Below are 16371 nucleotides of genomic sequence, written 5' to 3' on the forward strand. Positions count from 1 at the left end.
AGGAAACTTGAGAGTTCACAAGGTTGATGCTATATGGAACAAAACTGACTGAATCTAGATGTTGTGCTTCAGATACCACAAAGCTTACTCCCAGAACAAGGAAAACAGGTCATGAAGAGGATGTGTAGTGTTCCAGACAATCCTGCAAACCCAAATCAGCAAAATAATGCTGCCTGCAATTCACTATTCTTCAGTATACTTTTTTTTTGCTTCATATTCATATAAAACCTATCCCTCACACTTTCTAGGAGAGAAAGTACACATATAGTTAGCTGGAGAACTTAATTAGCAGACGAAGAGCAGTACTCTTCTATTGCATTGAACTTCCATACCTTTTCATTTGATCTACAGTTCCTAAAGCTCTAGTGGCATATACAATTTTCCCCCGCCTCGCCAATCTTGTGCTGACTCATCTTTCAATCCAACTCCAAATAAACGCATAAAACTCAACTTTGAAAACCGGGTTTTAATTAATGTTCCCAAGCACAGGAATATACTTTGATTGATTTTCACTCAGGACAGCCAATAGTACATTTCAGACTGGACAACCATTTGTCTGAAATGGTATTGGGTTTCCTGCCTGAGCAGGGGGTTGGACTAGAAGACTTCCAAGGTCCCTTCCAATTATTATTGTAGTAGTTGTTGTTATCATTATCATTATTATTACACTGCTGCACCAAATCCAGGAAAAGAAAGAAAGTAGCAAAACAAAAAAATGCATAGAAACTTGCAACTCATGTCTTACAGCTCCAGTTATTTTACAGGTATGCACTGAGAGCGAGCTGTAGGAAGCTGGCTCATAGCAACTTTTTCTCCAATTATCGAAAAGTAATCTTTCCAAGGTACAGAATGCTGCTGGAGTAAGTGGTGATATAAACAAGGGAAATTAATGTCTCAGTGCTGTCTCTCCAGCAAAGTCACACTGATTTTAGTAAGGCTTACAGCAATGTAAATGCCATAATCTGGGGAGTGGGGGGGGGAGAGAGGAAGCTGCATCTGCCTACTAAAAGATTTCAGGAATGTGGGCTTAACTGCTGCTTAAGATTAAAGTGCCAGTCATATAAACCTTTGTTCTTAAAGGTTAATACACCCACATGAGATGCTTTATTTTTAGACAAGCACTGAATAAAGCGCATAGCAAAAGAAAAGCAAGAGCTGTGCACTTTAAAAGCTTTGAGATGGGTTTTCTACAAATACAAGTTCACAAGCTGACATTTGACTGCCTTCTCTCTCTGCTCCTTTTAATGGCTATTTACAGTTCCCTGACTGCCAGGCAAAACCTCTTTGGAGGAGATCTCACTGTTCAGCCATGTCCAAACCCTCCAGCACTTAAAGTAATCATTCCATGTGTTGGTTTAAGTCTTCCCCAATCTGAACAGTCTTGAGGAGGTCTCTGCAGACACCATGTTGGGGTTGAAAGCTTACCCTCCCCGCAATTCACTGGAAAAATTCTAACCTTCTGTCTCTCGGATGTCTAGTACCTTCTTGATCTGAGACAGAGGCATGAGGATGATGTGCTTGAGGCAGGCTGGTGGCCTGGTGTGGCCGTGCGGACTCTTGAAGCCACCGATGACTTTGTGCCGTTTCCTCGCAATCTGTCACAAAACCAAAGAAACCTTTTGTGAGAAAGCAGCTCCAGTGTTTACAAAGACCTTTAGCATGGCAAGTCTTGCCGCCAACAATGGCTTTCCAAAAGCCTAAGCAATTGCAATGTAAGGATTCAGAATTTCTTCTTAAAACGCCAGGCGGCCCCCTCTTTTATGAGAGTAATTTGGAGATTTTATGTTCTCTTCAACACCGCATGCTGCCTTCCTCTTCTTCTCCTCTGCCTTGTACTCACAAAATGTCCCCAAGCTGCATATGGCCAGGAGCAGAGCACTGAATCAGGGTATGCTAATTAAATATATCCCTTCCATTTTTAAATCCAGGCTATGCAAGCAGACATAAGTCTGGAGGGTGACATAATTATCTGAAAGCAGAGTTAGGCAATCTATTGCCGTCCAGGCTTGGGAAACTACAGTTCACCTAATCCCTTTCCACTGAGCATACGTCAATGGATGTGCAATCCATATTATCTTGCAACAGGATACCCAGTGGCCTAGATCTTATGCCAATTCTCTGCAAATATGCCAAATAACAAAACCTGCACTTCCGCAGAAGATTCTTCAGGCTGCTTGCAATACCACTGTCAGCCATCTTGATAAAGAAATAACCATAATCAAATAATGTAGTTTTACAGGCACAGGAACCTCAGCCTAAAAGCATCAACTTGACCACCAAATGAGTTGCAGTACACATTATAACTGAAAGTCTGTACAGCACTAAAATACACACTTCTGGACAAAATGGTTACAATCCTTAAGTCACTAAACTGTTGAATATGTATGCAACATACAGCCCACAAATCACAGAAGTGATGGTTTCACCTATCACCCATTGCTAGGATGTATTGGTCAAAACTCAGCTATTGTGGGAAGCAGCTTCAAGAAACATTCAAGCAGGTTCAAGGAATGGGAAAAAGGATAGACAGAGCATGGAAATAAAGAGCAGAGACTAATGTGGATTCATTAACAATATTTATAGTCCCTCAAAATCTAGGATTCTAGTCTAATTAAATGTAGTTAAATGTTTCCCATAATATTTATGATTTATTAGATAAGCTGCTTTGTGATGGCTTTTGCACTAAAGTGGGATATAAAAAGAGCTTAATATCTTTGTATCTTAGATTTGTATCTTCCAGTTAAGGAGAGGGCACAGAATCATGACTTCAATCTCATCGAGCGTTGTCTGAACCTATTAAACTCTGTAAACTTTGTGCCTGCTATTATGTTCACAGTGATGTCATCCCCGTTACAGGTCACTTCTTAGAAATCCCTGGAAATAGTAAGAGTTACAAATGCTTTACAAGATTACAAAATGGCATTGACAGAATAAGATTTCTGATTCCTAATTTGTCTCTTCCTCCCCTATGAAATTTACTACATGTACCAGTTCACCTCATTTCATATTCATCCACCACAAAGAAACTATTGACATCCAGGTTGTTACATGGCCTGCCCCAGAAGAGCTGCTGTATTCCTTTATAATTTGTCTTTAGAAGACTGAAAAAGTCCATATTCCTCTCTCAGTAGTCATATCTCACAGCAGCCATTTCATCAAGCTGCAACAAAGAACCAGGGTAATTCCATTCCAGTGCTTAGGACCATGCATTCTGCTTTCTTTTTTTTCCCCCCAAACAGCTTCTCTCAACTCTACAATCCGCCACAAAATCTACTCTACAACTCTCAAATCTACAAACTGATATTTGGATTTACTTTTATCTTATTTCTTTTCCTATGTGTATCTTGTATTATAAACTTGGGAGCAAGGACTGGGCCATATGGAAGCTCCTCTAACAGCTCCAGATCTAACAGCTTTGAAGACAAATAGGCGTGTTTTAACTAAAGAACTCATACCTCGGCATATTTTTGATACGTGTTGGTAAACTAAATAAAGGTATGTACTGGCTGGAGTTTTCTATTTCAGCGGGAGACTCTAATTTGCTGTTCATCAAGGTTCCTGTTCTTGTTTTTATGATTTTACTTGAGCTAGGTTTTACGGTAGCCTCATGGCAGCCTTTAGTGGCATCGAAAAGCAAGACAGATATTTAGAACAAAACAACAAAAGGTGACTTTTTTTTCTCCCCGAGTATTGAGATTCTCAGGTAGCTGAGTTTTGCAACCAGTAACTCCACTATACCCAACCCACACACAGTATTATGGTCCTGGCAATTAAAATTCAATGGGCCATCTGCTGAAGTGTTTAACATCAAAGATGAAGGACTGGGTTCAGATTCACTCCTGGCTATTTAGGGCGGATTTGCATGGAAGGCTATACATCCTTAATGATGCAACTTGGACAGACCATAATGAACATGTGTTTTATGGCCTCCCCTATGCTAGACTCAAGCCTCTGAAACTTGATTAGTTTGTTTTCCCCAAGCTCGGTATTTTTCCAACAGTAATTTCTGGTTATAACAGCTTGTGTGGACATTTTTGGAGCCCAAGAAGCAGCAAAACAGAATTACCTGACACAGACCTGTTACTGATTCACATTAAACAGAAATAAGTCCCATGAGAATTTACAGGCTGCTGAGACCCTATCCTGAGAGCCTGGAACAGTGCCAGAACCGTAAATACCACCAAGATACTAATGAATTATAACAGTGTTAACCATAATCCATCAATCCACTAAGAAGAGAAAACCAATCTAGCATGTTCTCTGGCTTGTTGGGCATCAAGCAGATGTTAGGATGAAGCGACAATAGAAAGGACAACAAAATTTGAAGAGTGTCAAGTCTCCTTTCAGGTGGGTGTGTGTGTGTGCGCGCGCATGCGCACGTGTGTGTATACACACACATACATATACATACATACAGACACACACAGACACAGACAGACACACACACACACAGTGAACTATTGGGTTGAAATAAGTGTTGGAAAAATCAGTCTGTTAAGGCATTTGTTCAAGAATCAATACAATGGATGCTTTCTTCAACATAGCTGGTATATTGAGACAGAAACTGCAGATCATGCAGAATATCTTCTTGTATGCACAGAGATATGAACACATTCATTTTTATCAATCAAACATTGTGGCATTCAGTCCCAGTAGCAAAAGCATATCAGAACAACACAACATTTTTGGAGCCCTCTGAAATTAGGAAGGAAAGCTCACTTACTCAGATGAATTGAGTGTTAAAAGCGACAGTCTATCAAAGCTACATGTTCAGATGGAAACCAAGCATCTTCCAGAACAGCTGACGCACAGAAAGTATATCATAGAATAGGGACAGCTGTGGCTGAATGCAGCAAAAGCTGACAAGTTACACAAACTAGCAAGATCCGCACATCTGGTACAATTTCTAAGAGACGAACCTAGTACACTGTACAATGTTAGATGCAGAATTCAATTTTGAGTGAATCTGTTTGTATCTGAGGGATAAAGGAGGGCTGTTTTATCTTATGAATAAACTGCCACCTATCTTTTTTATCTTTTGAATAAGCTGCCACCTTTTATCTTATGAATAAATTGCCACCTAAAGAAAGCAAAAAAAGGAGTCCAGATCGGATTAAATTCTGTAATTATTATAATCTCTAGGTTTAATAAAAGTAAACTTTTTATCATAACTCAGCAATTCATGGGTTGTGTACACCCATTGTGGTTTGTTTGGTTTTGTCTTACCATAATGCGCAACTCCCCCCCCCCATTATGAAATTTCCTTCCATAAACTACATGTAAACAAGCCACAGTTTAGCTCAGTGTGATCTGTGTTTGACTTGGACTTCCCATGTGATATGAACCTAAGCTTCTGATTTGTCAATACTTAAGTGTGGGTTTTGAGACCTTGTCCAATGGGATCTTAGGCAAACCTGTTAAGTAAATCATAACTATACTATGCTATCAGTGAAAACGTGTTTTTCGTTTGGCCAGAAGGAATTACTGAAAGGGTCTCTTAATTACTCTAATGACAATGCCTCTCTTTTCTCTCTGACCAGTTTTCCTTGCTTGTAGCAAGCCGCAGCAGCAGCAGCAAATTCTCCTGGCTTTCTCAGCGATGCCCAGAACTGAGTTACAAAGCATTAAGAATGCAAAGAGAAAGTACTCTCTCTGACATTTTTTTTTCCAGCAGTCCTTACCAGCTGAGTGACTGTTACACATAGCACAATGCCTTCTGCTGAGGACAAAAAGAAACGGCCTTCAAGTTGCCCTTCACAGATTCCAGGTATTTGGATGTTATTTATTCCTCCGAGTTGCAAGTCATTCCAGGATGTCACAGCCAAATGAGTCACTGCAGACTTACCTCCAGGCAGTCATTAAAAAGGAACAGGGTGACCTGCTCCCCTCTGTCACAGAGGTCGTCCCCAAGTGCAACCGTTTCCAGGCGCTGAATTAGACAGCGGTGAGACGACAAGAGGTTAGCCTATTGGGCATAGGAGAAGCTCATTAAAAATAAAAGTTGGGAGGTTGCTGCATCACCAAGAAATAATGATGAAAGTAGAGAGTGCTCTGTTATCACAGGACACACAAATTGTTACTGCAGCACAGCGCACCTAATAAAGGGTTCTTACACGTGGAATAAGTACCCTTCTTGGGAAAGGAATATATTGGATTTCTCAGGATTTGGACCCCAGGGGAGGGGCTGGAAAACGCTTATGGGGGCTCCCCTCTTTCCCCCTTAAAGCAAAGGTCTTCAAATGTGGCCCTTTTATGACTTGTGGACTTCAACTCTCAGAATTCCTCAGCCAGCGTGCCTGGCTGAGGAATTCTGGGCGTTGAAGTCCACAAGTCATAAAAGGGCCAGGTTTGAAGACCCCCTGACCTAAAGGGAGAGAAGAGGAAGAGTTGGAGTGGGGAGATTTAATAGAGCTGGTGGGTCTGACATGTCCAGAGATTACAGATAATGGTGGGAAAAAGCAGGCATTAATGGTTACCTGGGTCACACTGAGGAGCAATGAGGACAGGATTCCTACAGGCTCACTGGATAACTTTGCTGATTGGCAGATACCCCTGGCCTAGAACAAACATGACTAACTTTATCTTTAATCTATGGCAGATAAAGTTAGTCATGTTTGTTCTAGGCCAGGGGTAGGCAACCTTGGCTCTTTTATGACTCATGGACTTCAACTCCCAGAATTCCTGAGCTAGCCATTCTGGCTCAGGAAATCTGGGAGTTGAAGTCCATGAGTCATAAAAGAGCCAAGGTTGCCTACCCGTGTTCTAGGCTAACCTTTCTACAACAGAAATTAACATAGCGAGCAAGAATAGATCTTATATTATCTAGGATTCTTTTGACCTTACTGAGCCTAGGCTCTTTGCAGTAGAAGTTTGGATCCTGGCTCCTTTGGGCAGCCAGGTGGCATGAGTTGTTGGCAATCAGAGAAATGTTAATACTTGCTCAAAGAAGGAGTGATGCCACCTTCCTTAAAGGAAATTGAAGCAGCCTTCCTGGATCCAGCGATTTTAAGGAAAGGTTCTCGAGAAAGTGGTGGCCATTCAGCCCAAGAGAACCCTACAGAAAATCTTGCAATCGGGATTCGTACCCAGTTACGGGATTGGGTTGGCATTGGCCATTACATGATCAAAAAGGCAGCCTAACCCAACCGTACTAATTGTACAGTCTTTGATACCACTGACTACCATATCTTCCTCAACTGTGAAAGTTGGAAACACTATTCTGCGGTGATTCTGCCCCTATCTGAATAGAGAATTTTGGCATGTCACTGTGGAGTAACAGATGTCAAGGCCTTGGTTACGCAAGGGCTTGGTGCTCTCCCCTATGCTAATCAACATCTATATAAAGCCACTGGGGTACACCAGTGGAAGATGAATTGACTTCAGAATACTGATGAAACTCAGTTGTATATTACTACACAAGCCACGCTGAAGATTTATCTATTGTATCCTGCTGTAATCAATCTGATTCTTAAAGGTGCCACAGAATACTTGAATCAGCGTCTGGTGGCTGTTTTATTGTCTGAATGGAAAAATAAGCTTAGATTTAATCCCTTAAAGCAGGGGTAGGCAACCTCGGCTCTTTTATGACTCATGGACTTCAAACTCCCAGAATTCGCGAGTCAGCATAGCTGACTCAGGAATTCTGGGAGTTGAAGTCCATGAGTCATAAAAGAGCCAAGGTTGCCTACCCCTGCCTTAAAGACTTAGTTACTGTACCTCAGTTAACATATAGGAACATTGGTCCCACTTGCCATTCTAGATGGGGTTGGTCTCTCTCTGCAGGACCTCAGAGTATGACTTGGGTCTCCTTCTAAACTCATACCCACTACTTAAAACAATAGATGAATGCCATGGGGAGTCTTTGCCTAGCTTTGGATGTTGCCTAGTTATAAGCCTACTTGGACCTGGACATTTTGGTGTTAATTATTCACATCTTGATCACCAGTCAGCTAAATTATTATACTCTACTTGGGGAAGGCTTTGAAGATGGATCAAAAATCTCCGTCTTGTCTAAAGTGTGACAATAAGATTACTGGTGACTCAGACCAGTTCCTGCAGGATAAACACTGTCCTAAATTTGCTGCGTTGGCTACTAATAGACCTTTGGCTCAATTCAAAAGACTAGTAATGACCTACAAAGCTTTAAATGGAAAAAGACTGAGTTTCACCAAGTGCCATCTTGACATCCAGTGAAGACCTCTGAAAGATGCCTGTTACCAGACTTTGGGGGAAATGGATTACTGACCTAGGCTAATTTCCAAGGTCTAAAGCGCTCTACGCCCAGAGGTTTTGAAAGGCTACCAATTCTCTATGACATTTAGATTATTGAGAATTATACAGTCTTCTAGTTACAATAGCAATGGGGACCACATGACTGCATTGCTTAGTAATGGCAATCCAAGTAGTCCCAGTTGCTTTCATAACTGAAGAAGTGCAGATCATTAAGTGGAAAGTGGCAGGAGTTCCAAGTGAGCAGCATAGAGGTGTCTCTGGACCATGCTGAACCTCCTCCTGTTAATGCCATTTGGAGATAGCTCAGTCGCTTTTGCCAACAAAAGTGCGTATAGTCAAGGCTATGGTCTTCCCAGTTGCAATGTATGGCAGTGAAAGCTGGACCATAAAAAAGGCCGAGCGCCAAAGAATTGAGGCCTTTGAACTATGGTGCTGGAGAAGACTCTTGTGAGTCCCTTGGACTGCAAGGCGATCAAACCGGTCAGTCCTAGAGATCAACCCTGACTGCTCTTTAGAAGGCCAGATCCTGAAGCTAAAACTCAAATACTTTGGCCACCTAATGAGAAGGAAGGACTCACTGGAGAAGAGCCTAATGGTGGGAAATATTGAGGGCAATAGAAGAAGGGGACGACAGAGAATGAGGTGGCTGGATGGAGTCACTGAAGCAGTAGGCGTGAGCTTAAATGGACTCCAGAAGATGGTAGAGGACAGGAAGGCCTGGAGGAACGTTGTCCATAGGGTCGTGATGGGTCGGACACGACTTCACAGCTAACAACAACAACAACAACAACAGTCGCTTTTGAAAGTGTATCCTCCAAAGCAGTAGCATTTGAAGAGTCCTGGCCATAGTAGGTCAAGCAAAATGAGTCTGCTTTGGAGCCAGATAGAGGGAATTGAATATTTGCTAATGTTTCCACGTATGGAATTTTACACCACTGGGAAGTGGCAGTGCGGACGTTCGTTGTTATTTTGAGGAGTTTAATAACATAACTTTGATTTCCTCTTCATATTAAGAAAAGTCTAAGCTAGCCTGCTTGTTTTTCCACTCTTGCTTGATAAATAAAACAGAAGGTGGGGTGGAATTTTCACATAGCAGCAAACCTGTAAAAATCTCAAAACTTTCAATTCCCATCCCAGAGTCAAGTGCCACTCAATCAAAGCCAGGTCTTTACAGATTCCTGATCAGGCAATCTGCAGGGCCATGAAATCATGGTGCCAGGGTTTGATAAAAAAAAAACCTTAAGGTTGTGGTTCTTTGTTGGGAGCTTCTATACAGAACGTAGCATTGGGTACTGTGGAACCTGGTTGCCCGAAGAATACCTCTGCCGTCATTATTAAGATGCTCCTGGTAGCTTGTAAGAGATTTGGGTATTATCTTGCTTGGGTTGTTATGTTTTTAAATCTGTGTCCTGGGAATATTAAAGCTGAAAATCCCTTACAGGTGCAGTTATTGTCTTTGGATCCAAAAGAACCAATTGCCTGGGTACCTGATCCCTCAACGCTCGGCAAAACACACTGAGAATAGAAAGGCACATCCCACAAAAACTCTAGCAACCATTGTGGGTGTCCGCCACTTCTCAAATTTGGAATCATGCACCTCTTTTACTCTCCATTTTGCTCCAATTCCCCATTGCGTTTTTTTTTTTTTGTAAAATGTAGCAGAGCACGACACCATTACTTACTGGGCAACCATCTACTTCATAAACAACATCAAAAATCTGTCTTTGACCTTCAGTCTTCCTTTTGTCTTCATTAATATGTCTAAAAGAAAAAAAAAGTTTGGGAAAACACTGGTGAAAAATGTGGGACAAATATAAACTTGAGAAAATTTTTAAGCTGATGATGGAAAAAGTGTGAGTTCCCTTAGCTGCTCTCCCCTTTTCTGTTTTAAAATATGAGATTCAGTGAGCCTTCCATGGAACAGATCATTCAGCATTGATTTGAGTGATGTCCTTCAGCTTTCATTCCTTCAAGTTATACAGAAAACATATCTTAGCATCTTAAGAAATGATAATTCTCCTCAAAACTAACTGGAAGCCTCTTATGAAATAAGGTATCCCTCATTACACTACTGAAGGGTAGAGATTAGAAATTGTGAGTTTCCAGGAAAACCTAAGGTCCTTATCTTCAACCTGACTCTAAGGTTTACATGGACTGAAATATCAAGATGAAAACCACCTACAGCTTCTAAAATATAAGGAGTTATCAGTGCACAGAGCTTGCTGATGCATTCCATATAGTTTATTAGGCAAACAACTCAATGCATACTACTTCCAAGATAATTTATAAGGCTATGGGCAAAATAGAAACCGAACAATTTTAGGTTTGAAGCCATCAAGTATTGGAACTCCTATACAACCATTTCAGGTTGGCTATAGCTAAGCAAAAACAAAATCCAGAACACATTGGTTCTTCTCTCTTTCAGTCAACACAAAATCTGATAGGATCTTGGGGATATTTTTCATGGTGAATAAGAAAGGCCATGCCCCTCAAATCCCCATTTAGCCACTGTGCAGGTTTACCCACCTCCAATCTTCTAAGACAGGGACCCCCAACCCGCGTGCCACAACCCAGTACTAGGCCATGGCCCGTTCAGAACCAGGCCGCGGAAGCGGTGGGCGAGCACGTGCACCTCCACTTGCACGAACAGCGCACAAGCATGCATGTGCAGCTCCGTTTGTGCAAGCAGCAGGCAAGCATCGCATGCAGCTGCATTTGTGCGAGCAGCAGGCGAGCATGTGCATGCAGCTACATTTGTGTTAACAGCGGGCACGCGTGCATGCCGCTTCTGCAAATGGAGCTGCGCATGCATGATGCCCGCTCGCACAGAACCATCCCCTCTTTCTCCCCCCCCCCACAAAGCCGGAAACTTTGGGGAACGCTGTTCCCAGAGCTCTCCCACCCACCCTCTCTCTTTTCCGCTCAGCCACTAAAGTAATGGCCAGTGCACCCATTCCTTCCTGCAATGGTCTAAGCTCAGCATATCCCACCAGCTTGCTCATATTCTCTCCTCTTTCCCAGGGCTGCCAATGTCTACACATACCATCACCAAGGAAAAGTCCCAGTCTTGGCTTTTTTTCCTTATGACCGTCTCCCTGGCTTGACATTTCTGTCTTCTGTTCTCCAGTTTTCATATTCAAAAGAAAATAACCCCAACATTTTGATGAAGAAACCAACCACTCGAAACCCCATGTTCCACACACAGAACGGTTTGGACGCAGAATGTTTCGAACATCCCTAATCATGTGTTATATTAATTTTGAGACTAGCATCAACTAGAGTCCTCGGACTTACGTCATCACTTCCTTTAATGACTCAATGGCGCTCTCTAGGGTGGCCTTGTCAGGATTGTCCTCTGCAGTGTGTTTCCTGAGGTCTGCAATGAGGAAAGATTGAAACAGAGCAACTGTGCATAAAAACACCCCACCAGGCTCAAGGTTGACTCAGCCTTCCATCCTTCCGAGGTAGGTAAAATGAGGACCCAGATTGTTGGGGGCAATTAAGCTGACTTTGTAATAATGCCGCTTGGGTGTGTGTGTGAAAGCCCTTATAAGCAGGCATATACATAGAATGAAGGCTACTGCTAAGCTTGTAAGCCGCCCTGAGTCTTCGGAGAAGGGCGGGATATAAATGGAATTTTTTTTTAAAAAAGTGGACATTTCTGAGTGTCACCACAGAAATCTAGGGTACTGGAATTCAAGAATTTACCAATTGAAATTAGAGTGCTGATGAGGCAGAAATCTTTCAACCTTAGCTGTTCAACTATTGACTTTTAAGGCATACACTTATTTTCCTAAGTGGAGAAAAATTGAAATATTTACCAAATGCAATTTGATCTCACTCCCGCGGGGCGGGGGCTCTTGAGCATGGGATTACAGCAAAAACTATACCAAACCTGTTTTTTAAATGTACTTCTGAAAGTTTAAATGAACTGTTTTTTACCATCATTTCTCTCTTGCAGTTATGTATTCTTCCATGGGTTTTTAAAGTCAGTCTTAAAGAGCAATTATGGGACTTCACATTAAGCACATTCTTTTTATAACTAAGCCAGCCCTGTACTACTTTAAAGTATATAATCTGATGCAATTTAGGCCTAAGTGATTATACCTGGCTTAAGCTAGCAATGAATTGAAATAGCTTCTGTGTTTCCTGATGACAGAGAACTTCAGGGCCCGCATACTAAAAGAGCATCTGAAGTGGCTATTACGTTACGTGCCGTTATCCATCTTAATTAGAGTATAGTTCATAGACCTTACCATTCAATTAATGCTGAAAATTAAAATTAAAGCAGACTAAATAAATTTCATATGCCTGTCGTATATAAAATATATTTTCTAGTTCATTTTTTTTAAGGGAGTTCACAGACCTGCTGGACTTACTCAGTGAAAAGAGCTAAAATTACACCTCAATCATCCCTTCATTGGATTTATATGGTTGCCCACTCACTCTCAGTGACTCTGAGCAAACAATACAAAAAAACCAATATAAAAGGAATAAAAACAATAACTCCCCACCCCTCTGGCGATAAGAAGTAATCACACGAGCTGCTTGATGGGCTCCATCCCACTCTGGGCTCCTCAAGCCTGTTGGCAAAACCAGGTCTTCAGGGCCTTGCGAAGTGTGGGGATGATGTTACAAAGGGAGAGAGCTGCCACAGAGAAGGCCCTTCTTCTGGGTCCTGCCAGATGTACCTTCTTAGGAGACGGGAGCCACGACATTCCTTGCCTTCCCGCTCTAGAGGGTTGGGTGGATGTAACCGGAAAGAGACAGTCCTTCAGATCAGGACTTTTCAACCAGTGGTACGGGTACCACCTGTGGTACACTGGCACCTGGCAGGTGGTACAGGGCCATCCTAGAAAAGTGGTACCAGGGAAGGGGAATGAGCTGAACCAGTGGCAGCACCGCACAAGCCTGAGCGAGAGACAGCTGGAGCTGCAGGGCTGTCAGGGCTCAGCAGAAGAGCCAGGATCAGCACCAGGCTCCAGCTGGAACTCGGCACTGATCCCGGCCCTTCTGCTGAGCCCAGATGAAGCGCCGATCAGCTGGAATGTTGCAGCATCTGCCGGGTCTTGTGATTTACATTCAGATGCTTGGCAACTGATTCATATTTATGACGGTCAGTGTCCCAGGGTCATGTGAAGTGACCCAAACTGCTGCAACCACCCAGCAGATGAGGCGAATAAAAATCAAACACCCCCTCACCCCACCCACGCTGCCAATCCTCAACAGAAATGTTCACAACAATGAAAACCTCGGACAGGAGGAAAAGCGCCGCCAGGCGGGCAGGCAGGTATCTTGCTCGGCTCTGGCTTGAGGGGCACTTTTTGTAGTGCCATTGTAACTTCGAACAGTCACTAAGCGAACTGTTGTAAGTCAAGGACTACCTGTACTTCATCACTTTTTTCCCTTTTTTTTTGGGGGGGGGGGTCATCAAGTTTTTGACACCTTGCTAGGCGACTAGTGGTACTCGGATGTTGCCATATCCTAAAAGTGGTACAATGGGTGAAAAAGTTGAAAAGCCCTGCTTCAGATAGCCAGATTTGATTTGATCTACAAATGGTAACCAATTACTTCGATCACTGGTCAAACCAGCTTCTGAACATACCATTTAGAAGGAGGGCAACACTGGGTAGTCTCTGTACTGGCCGGATAAGGAGTTCTGCCAAACTCTGGCGACCACATTCTGGCTTAGCTTCGTTTATCTATTGCAAGAGAAGTTGTAGCATTATTTCTAGAAAGTAACCAGTTTTTCTTTCTTTTTTTTTTAAAAAAAAAACAATCTCTGCAATGTCAGTGTCTCCCACGCTTATACACCACTGAGTTTTTTAAAATGTAAGTTTGACACGTTACATAGGTTGTTAATTGCTTATCTGGAAACCTGGCTGGAAGATATTTACTAAATTATTATGTAAAAACGACTAAATCAATAGTTTGAAAGCCACGTCTTTCTTCACTGCTAATTCCCCATTAATTATTTGAGTAGTAGGGGCTGTTTTATTACTCTGAGTACGCCTATTCAAAAGAGAAAAATGGAATGCCTAAATAGCTCTCATCTCTCCAAAGTTGGCAAGAACAAACAAATAAAGCAAGCAGAAACTTTTTTTAAAAACTGAGCCAGAGGTCCAGATCAATAGTAAGAGACCATTTTGAGTCTACGCAGGTTCCATGCAAACAAGATGGGCAAAAGAGTGGCTATAATCTGGCATGGAGCCAAATATTTTAACAAAGTTGTTCTGGATATAAAAGGTTGAGAAACTGAGGGGGGGAGGTTTCCCCCCCCCAGCTTAATAGCCGCAAAGTTCATCCGTTTTTAACTTTTGCGCTGGTTTCTGATGTACACATAGGAAGAGATTAGCTTTGCAGGACTTATTCTGCTGGGCCTATTAAATTGAGTCCTGTGAAAATCACAGGAAAAAAGAAAAATAAAGTAAAATGAAGACTCAGAGTGGAGCTAATTGTGTATTGATGACCAAAATTGCCTGAGGATAGCTTGTGTTTCCAAGCAACAATTACATTAAGACTGTAAGCTCTCGACAGAGAAAAATTTTGTTCTTTCTATAAGCGGAAACAAGAAACTTTTGCCAATCTAGCTTATGCCCTTTTAAAACACATTAGGATCAGGTGCTATTTATATTTTACACAAAAGTAAAGTGTGTGGCGTTATTCCACCAACCTATTCTGAATTTCAAAGTTGCACCTTTCCCAATTAGCAGCAGCCAAGACGGCATTCTAGCATATTTGGGCTTCCACGGTGCTCAAAGTCTTAATTGCTTATTTCAGTTTCAAAACTGCACCCTTTTCAGGAGACAGAGCGCTGCATTAGAACCAGCAAATGAATACTTGCCTTTAAGAAAGCATGAAACCTGGGCTTCTGCTTTTCGCACTTGGTAATGGTTTCCTTGCTCATTTCAAAGAAGTTCACAAAAGGAGGGTAGGTTTTCACCAAGTCTTTAGACTGAAAGAATCCCAAATTTTTATTTACAACATGCATGTGTGGTTGAAAAATTAAATAATACCAGTGCTTCACAGCAAGCAATTTGAAGCCAGTGTGTTTGCTGAAGTAGCTCCCAGCCGTTGGTAAAGCTGTCCTCTGCTGGTGTTAGTTCTTTAAACCTGCTACTAAACACCCATAAATGTAAAGGTAAAGGTTCCCCCGCACGTGCGTGCTAGTCGTTTCTGACTGTAGGGGCCGGTGCTCATCTCTGTTTCAAAGCCGAAGAGCCAGTGCTTGTCCGAGGACATCTCCGTGGTCATGTGGCCGGCATGACTAGACACCAAAGGCATACGGAACGCTGTTACCTTCCCACCATAGTGGTCCCTATTTTTCTACTTGCATTTTTTACGTGCTTTCGAACTGCTAGGTTGGCAGAAGCTGGGACGAGTAACAGGCGCTCACTCTGTTACGCGGCACTTGGGATTCGACCCGCCAAACCGCCGACCTTCTGATCGACAAGCTCAGCATCCTAACCCACTGAGCCACCGCGTCCCTTCCACTAAACACCCATACATATTTGCAAAGCAAATGCATAAATGCTTACACTTGCCCAAGTAGACATAAAAGCACAGGGCAGTATATGCACATTGCTCTGCCAATAATCCCTCTAAAACTATTCTGTAGCTTACCCTTATGCAACATCCCAGATCCTTGCAGATTAATAAACTTCAATTCTCTTTATTGCACACTACAAGCAAGCCCTTGCCTAAGGATCATTAGCGTACAGTTGCAATCATGTTTCTGTAGAAAGTGATTTAACTCTGTTGAACACAAATTCATGATTCGGTAAACTTAAAAGCATGAATAGGTTGTCCCTCGTCCAAATGTTGCCTAATAATACTAATACAAAGAGCAGAGCTACACTGCGTTCTCCCAATGCCTTCAAGACAAAAGGCTCCCTCACACGACCAAGGGGTAGGCGTGAAGGGTCCACTTTATATATAAACTAACAGCATTAATTTGTAGCTAGTGCAAAAACCAAAACTTACATATTTAAGTATAACATCCCCAATGCTTTGGTCTTCAGTCCAGTTTATCATAAGGTCTTCAAGGTCTTCCTAAAATAACAAAAAGATGGCACTCTATTCATTTGCAATTATTCGTAGTTCTAAAAAAGCAAGCTACATTAATGTCTGAACTTCTGA

The 16371-nt window shown here is 42.2% G+C and overlaps 1 protein-coding gene across 1 annotated transcript in view; it reads right to left on the minus strand.

Moving 5' to 3' along the window:
- Window positions 1-16371, minus strand: part of ECT2 (epithelial cell transforming 2) — a gene marked incomplete at both ends in the record, with an annotated part of 44559 nt that overhangs the window by 13828 nt on the left and 14360 nt on the right. Inside the window, 7 exons of the mRNA XM_083363475.1 lie at window positions 1457-1595; window positions 5846-5965; window positions 9915-9993; window positions 11527-11608; window positions 13838-13934; window positions 15077-15187; window positions 16216-16284. Coding sequence (XP_083219601.1) covers window positions 1457-1595; window positions 5846-5965; window positions 9915-9993; window positions 11527-11608; window positions 13838-13934; window positions 15077-15187; window positions 16216-16284 — 697 coding nt within the window. The remainder of the gene's footprint in view (window positions 1-1456; window positions 1596-5845; window positions 5966-9914; window positions 9994-11526; window positions 11609-13837; window positions 13935-15076; window positions 15188-16215; window positions 16285-16371) is intronic.

Source organism: Vipera ursinii (genome assembly GCF_947247035.1).
Source record: "Vipera ursinii genome assembly, chromosome: 5".
NCBI classification, from domain to species: domain Eukaryota; kingdom Metazoa; phylum Chordata; class Lepidosauria; order Squamata; family Viperidae; genus Vipera; species Vipera ursinii.